The sequence below is a fragment of the Nannospalax galili genome, unplaced genomic scaffold, assembly GCF_000622305.1.
Source record: "Nannospalax galili isolate Female #2095 unplaced genomic scaffold, S.galili_v1.0 scaffold109, whole genome shotgun sequence".
Taxonomy (NCBI): domain Eukaryota; kingdom Metazoa; phylum Chordata; class Mammalia; order Rodentia; family Spalacidae; genus Nannospalax; species Nannospalax galili.
In genome coordinates, this window is record NW_008360315.1 from 2026055 (window position 1) to 2033027 (window position 6973).

The window sequence follows — 6973 nt, forward strand, 5'->3', positions numbered from 1 at the left end:
CGAGGGCGATGCGGGGCACCACAGGGCCTCGGGCTCGGCGCCGAAGGGTGGCCCGGGCGCGCGTCCGAACGGCTTGGGCGTGGGGGACAGCGGCGACGGCAGGCTGGACGAGCTGGGGCTGGACGCGGGCGTGGCCAGCCCGGACGCGGGGCCCAGGTTCTGCGCGGCGATGAACTGCTTGGGGCGCGCGTAGTTGAAGGAGCCGGAGGGCTGCAGCGCGGGCTGCACGGGCGATTGCATGGCGGCGGCGCGGGAGGCCAGCGCGCTCATGGGCTCCGCGGGCACCGGCGACGCGCAGGCCGCGAGCTCGGGGAAGGCGGGCGGCGGAGGGAAAGGCGGCGACGGCGGCGGGCTGCTGCTAGGGCTGCTGCTCGGGATGCCCGGGGGCGCGGGAGGCCAGGCGCCCGCCTCCTGCTCCTGACGGACTTGGTTCTGCAGCTGCTGAAGCTTCAGAGGGTCCCTGGGGACGGAGTGAAAAAGAGACACCTTCAGAGAAAGCGGGCAGGAAGGCTCGTTCTAGATGCACCTGGAAACCCAGCTTGGCGCGGATGCCGCCCCGCAGTGCACCGGTGTATGGCACTGGGCACCACCGCGGTCACCAGCTTGGCTGAGACTGACTCTGGACAAATCTGGGAATGGTCAACCAACTGCTGATTTAAACTCTGTTGGTGGGATGACTCAGCGGGTAGGAGCACGTACTGCTCTAACAGAGAACCCCCGTTTGGTTCCCAGCACCCTTAACTGCCTCTACCTCCAGTTTCAGGGGATCCGTGGCCCTCCTCTGCTCTTCAAGGGCACCTGCATTAACGTGCACAAATCCATACACATGATTAAAAATTAAAAATAACGGAACCACGTAGGATGAACCAGACCAACCAGAACAGTTTGCTGATCTTTCATTGATTTATTTTTTTGTGTAAGAATGTTTTCCCTGCCCTGCAATTTCCATGGAGGCCAGAAGAGGGCATAGGATTTCCTGAGAAGAGTTGGGATGCTTGGGAAGCTGCCATGTGAGTGCTGGGAACCGAACCCAGGTCCTTTGCAAGGGTGCTTTCTTAATGGCGGAGTCATCTCTCCAGCCTCAGATTGCTGATCTTGATGAAGCTGTTGTCCAATTTATAAGAGCCATATTGTAATAGAACCAGGAGGTATTAGTGAAAAATTTTGGACCTGAATTCCCAGTCACTTCTGGGAAAATAATGCTATTAGAACAAGAAAACTAGGATTAAACAAACACTTGAAATTAATTTTCATAGGTTCTGGTTAGTTTACTCTGCCTCCTTCACGGCTCTCAACTCTGCATTTATTAATATGACAGGTTTTTTTTTTTTCCTTTAAATTTTCCTTAAAATTTATTTGCTGCAAGGGAGTGATGGTGAGTGATGGAGGGCTGCGGCAGGAGGGCTGCAGCTATTTTGAGGGCAGTTGGGCTACAGAGCAAGACTGTCTCAGAAAACAAAACAGAAGCAGGGCATCGTGGTACATGCTTTTAGTCTCAGCACTCCAGAGGCAAAGGCAGGTAAGTCACTGTGAAATCAAGCCCAGCCTGGTCTACACAGTGAATTCCAGGCTAGCTGGGGCTGTATGGAGACGCTGTCTCAGAAAACCAACAAAACAAAAGCAAACAAAAAAACCCCGAATCATCCAACTAAACAAAACCCAACAACAGTAACAAAAAACCCAAACAAGCTGGGTCTGGGAGATTGTGCCTGTAATCCCAGCACTTGGAAGGATCAAGAGTTCAAAGTTATCCTTATCTACATAGTGTGTTCAAGGCCAACCTGGGCTACATAAGACTGTCTCAAAAAATCAACAAAACAAAATAAACTCTTTAATTCTGTGCATTTGTTCTTTAAGAGTCCTTAGTAGTTAACTCTGAAATACCATATCATTTACACAAACTTTAATTCTGACTGATTGTGAAAGCAGTGAGTTATTACACAATAGTGTAGATTTCCTTCTCTGAATATTTTCCATTGATAAGTTTGAATTTTTATTTTTATTATATTGTTATTATTTGGTCTTTTTGAGACAGGGTCCCCCTGTAGCCCCAGCTGGCCTGGAACTTACTATGTAGACCAGGCCGGATTTGAGATCCACCTGCCTCTGCCTCCTGAGTGCTGGGATTAAAGGCATGTGCCACCCCCGAGTGCTGGGATTAAAGGCATGTGCCACCATGCCCAGCTTGAATTTTGATTTTCAAAATAAAAGTTACTAAACAGTTAGCAAGTACTTAAAATCACACTTTTTTACTCAAGAGTTTTCTTGTTTGGATTAATTGTACATCTGTTTTCTTTTGCTTAGTCAGGTAAACAAAGAGGTCAAGGGTTGTCCAAAGAGAGTTCAATAGAACTGTGATCAGCAGATAAAGCAGATAAAGGCAAAGCTATACACTTAACTTTAAGCATTGGAGGGTGGGGGGCAGGAAGGTTGCTCAGTAGGTAGTGCACTTTTCGGCACCAAACTAGAGAGCCAGTTCGGATCTAGACCAATGGAAATGGCCAGCTCCAGGTTGAGAACCTGCCTCAGCATATAAAATGGAGAGCAGTAGAGATTCCCGACATCAAACTCCAGCCTACATGCACAAACATGCACCACACACACACACACATACACACACACACACACACATACACATTTGATCATGCATGCATATATCATACACACATACATTAAAAATGCTGAAGATTTTTTTTAATCCTCATGTATATTTTATCTTCAAAAATGAAGCTTTCTGAAACTCATAAAAGGAATAAACTGCAGCCAGATAATCTTCAGGTTTGTTATCAGGTGTCTTTAGGAACAGTGGCAAGTTCTAACTTTCCTGTGTCTTTGATTTTCTTTGATAATTATCCTTTAAGATGATTACACTTAACATTCATGAAAAGACAAATGCTGTCTTGAGAACTGAAAGTGATAAAGAAGGCTCTAAATTCTTTGTGTGTGTGTGTGTGTGTGTGTTCCCTACATGTGTGTAAGTGCACCCGTGTGGTACAATGCCCAAGGAGTTCAGAAGAGGGTGTCAGATCGCCTGGAACTGGAGTTACACGTGGTTGTTAGCTGTGGTGCTGGGAATCGAACCTGGGACCTCTGCAAGAGCAGCCGGTGCTTTTAACTGCTGAGCCTTCTCTCTAGCCCCAGGCTCTAAATTCTTAATCTTGCAAAGCATCAAAGATTTTGAATAACAAAGGACTTTGTGGGATCCTACTAAACTTTTTAAGTGCTTTAAAAGCAGCCATGCCACTGCTGACAATCACCACTCCCCTGAAGTTCCAGATGTCTGTGTGGTTTGGTAGTCCGGTACATGTGTTCCTGTTTCATATATTTAGGACTGGCCCAGGACTAAAACTCATAAAAACCACCCACCAGCACCAGCTCCCCAACCCATTACCCAAGCACTCTCATTCTGAATTGTCCATCTTCTGCCTTTACCAACTCCAGGAACTTCCTAGCTACTGTAAACCTGGAATCCTCTCCCACAGTCCAGCTGACATGGCACCTGTGTTGGGAGTGGTCTAAGTGGCTCTCAAAGGCACAGCTCCCTCATCTGTCAGCCTTGCTTGTCATGATGGCCAGAGAGCCCACAGCTGTGTCTGAAGATAATTTAAGTGTGGACTGCATCAGCAAGCAGCCTCTTGGTGTGGCTCTGCTCCAGACACCACAAGTCTTCCATCAGGGATGAAGAAGTGACTCCCCAAAAGCACCGCCATTGGTTGTGGCTCTCTCTAAGATCAGCCTTGTAAGAGGAGGAGCTACATGAGGAGCTACATTCATCTCTCTCTGCCTCCTGGCAGCAGACACAATGTGATTAGCCACCCTAAGCACTTGCTGTCAGGACTTCTCTGCTATGATCATGGTCTGTACCTCGAACTGTGAGCCAAAATAAACCCTTCATTTAAAAAAAATAATGCTAATTACTCTTGCTTTTACTTCTTTACATCTCCTATTCACTATATAAGGACTTTCTGTTACTCCTACAGATAAGAGTTATGCAATTTGGGGGTCTTTTAGGTAGACCCACTGAAGGGGTAACTCCAATTGCCTCACCCAGCGTCTCTGCTCAGCATGGAAGAAGCCAGAGCAGTCTGCATCCTGATTCCCTATTGGCATTTTGGGTAACCTCTTCAGAGGATGGTGTGATAAGAATAGGAGGCAGGAATTGGCTAGGCAGTTAGGGTAAAAAGACCCCCCAAAAAAGTAGCCAGTTTCTTGGCTAAAACTCACAATGTCCTTGGGCCTCTTAGCAACATACTCTGTTCCAAAGGCCAAAAGTTTCAAAAGTATTTGAGAGCTTGTATCTAATCCTTAAAAGATTTTAAGGTTACCTCTTCAGAGGGGCGAATGTTGGAGGGAGGGAGTGGGCATGGATTTGATCAAAACACCTTATATTTTTTTTAAAAAAAGGAAGTACTACAAATTTGCTAACCCAAATGGGCTTAGAGCTGCTGGGGCACTACTCATAGTAAGGCAGTAGTTCAAGAAATTATTATTATTATTAGTTATTTTGTCTTTTTGAGACAGGGTCTCCCTGTAGCCCCAGCTGGCCTAGAACACACTATGTAAACCAGACTGGTCTTGAACTCCCCAAGTGCTAGGAGTAAAGGTGTGCACCACCACACCTGGCCTCGAGAAATTATTAATGTAGCATTTCAAAGTAAGTCCAGTGATTTAGTTGCTAATATATGTTGCAATGAAGAATTGTGCCAGGACTGTTCTCCCAAGTTTCAGTGCTTCTGCCCCAGGTGAAGGGATAATACACAGAGATGGAGGCAGTTGAAGAACAGGGAGCCAAAACACAGTGAATCTTCAACTGTCTGACTTGATGTCTGTGCAAACAACAGTTTTATTTGAACACTTAAATGAATTTGACACCTGAATTTAGAGATGATTAAAGTACAGTTTTAAATCCTTGTCTCTATCCTCATCAAGTTACTTTTATGGAAGTTGATTTTCACAGAGGTAAAAGGCACAGAGAATCACAGGTACCAGAAGTTAAGGCTGTCTGTGCCCTTTGAAATTTACTTAGAAGTTGTGTGTCATTAAAAAAAACAAAACAAAACAAAACAAAAAACACTTCTGTTTTCCCTATTTTTTTCCCCCGGCTATCCTATATCTGAAAATGGGTTACGAGCTCTAAATAGCCTTAGTCACAAGATACATTCAATATAATATAGCTCAAATCTTTGGTTATGCTACACTTAATCCATCAAACTCTCCCCAACTTCTTTTTTCTCCTCTCTGTACCACACCCCCAATTCATAAAGTCTAAGAAATTCCTTACCCATAACACACCCTTCAATTCTAAAAGTTTTAATACTCCAGGAAAAAACCACCCAGTTTCTGTGACGTACCAGTCACGGTCCATTTACAAATTTGAAAAGGTATAGAGCAAGTTGTTCAAGGTTACAGAGCCAGGCTAGAACCTGAGTTTGCCCTTTACTTCTTTCACTATATCAGGTGTGCTAGCCTGAGGTTAAAACAAATCTGGGATCATAGTTTCTTCCTAAGAAGGAACTTTCTTCACTTTTATGGCTCCTTACAGGAATACTGCCCAGATGCTGACAGTCCAGGTTGTTTTGTTTTGATGTAAAAGCCTGGATATGCTGGGTCACAATACATTGTGCTGGGTCTTCTCTCCAAAGTATTCAGTAGTAAAGGGGTTTGCCAAAAGATCTGTTATTATTACTACTGTCATTCTCTGAAGAACTGATACCCAAACTCCAAATAAATGATGAGAAAAGAAAGTTCTGGCAAACAACTTTTATGAAAATTGGAAATTCCCAGCATATCTCTTGGGAGCAATGTCTGGTTGCAAGCAATAATCTGTCCCCTGTTCACACCGATAAAGATGGAGTTTTCATAACTGTCAGGAGAAATCCTTTCATGAAGCTGGAAAACATTTACGATTTAAGAATAAATATGTTGCTTATACATTTCCTTTCATTCTGACTGTATAACCCATAGGCTACCACATGATGAAGGGTTGCAGGGTAGCACCCTCCAAGTCCTCAGCTCCTCTGGCTCTGCTTCACAAGCACTTTGAAGGCAAAGACTGGAACTTTCAGCATTGTTATGACTCCCAGCCAAACACTAAACATGGCAGATTCATCATTGTCTAGGACGACAATGTAAATGTCTGCCTAAAACTCCAGTACCCTCCTGGGTTCATGGGGCCTGAGGTGGAGGCCTGAACACTGGACTGGACAATTTTTAAGATTTTCAAAATGAAGACAGATTTGTGAATTAGGGGTAAGTCCCCTGGGTGTTCCTGAAATCTATATCTCCCTGGGGAGATTAGCTCAGCATCCAATGAATGGGAAAGATGAGTATATTAATTCTGGAAACTTAGGAAGTAGATGCAGCATAAAAAACCCTAAGGCTCCAGTTCATGTAGTATCAATTATATTCCATTTATAGCTTTGCTACGCTAGTGTTTCATCTACTTTATTTTTATTTAGTTACTTATGTTTCAGTGTATTGTGTCATATAATAAAAACTGGGCCCACTGCATAAGGGTTAATAGCAGCTTGGTTTGCTTAGGATTGCCTTATTGTAAAAAGTATAAAATCATAATCTTGGGGAAAAAATCATTTACCAAGTAAATATATGGATCATCAAATATAATGACATATATGTTTGAAAATATGTTTGTGCTGGGTGTGGTGGCACATGTCTTTAATCCCAGCACTGGGGAGGCAGAGGCAGGCCAGCCTGGTCTACATAGCAAGTTCCAGGTCAGCTGGGGCTACAGGGAGACCCTGTCTCAAAGAGTCAAAAAAAAAAAGAAAGGAAGGAGGGAAGGAATGATGAAGAAAGGAAGAGAAAAATATGTTTGTATGCCATCTTAAAAATTTTTTAAAGAAGCCGGGCGTGGTGGTGCACACCTTTAATCCCAGCACTTGGGAGGCAGAGGCAGGTGGATCTCTGTGAGTTCAAGGCCAGCCTGGTCTACATAGTGAGTTCCAGGACAGCT

The 6973-nt window shown here is 44.5% G+C and overlaps 2 protein-coding genes across 3 annotated transcripts in view; one reads left to right on the plus strand and one right to left on the minus strand.

Moving 5' to 3' along the window:
* The window catches only part of Cbr4 (carbonyl reductase 4), a 175707-nt gene that overhangs the window by 106579 nt on the left and 62155 nt on the right, over positions 1-6973 (plus strand). The gene's annotated exons all lie outside the window — the stretch shown is intronic.
* The window catches only part of Palld (palladin, cytoskeletal associated protein), a 298300-nt gene that overhangs the window by 53460 nt on the left and 237867 nt on the right, over positions 1-6973 (minus strand). The window contains 1 exon segment of the mRNA XM_029559540.1: positions 2-460. Within this exon segment, the coding sequence (XP_029415400.1) occupies positions 2-460 (459 nt within the window).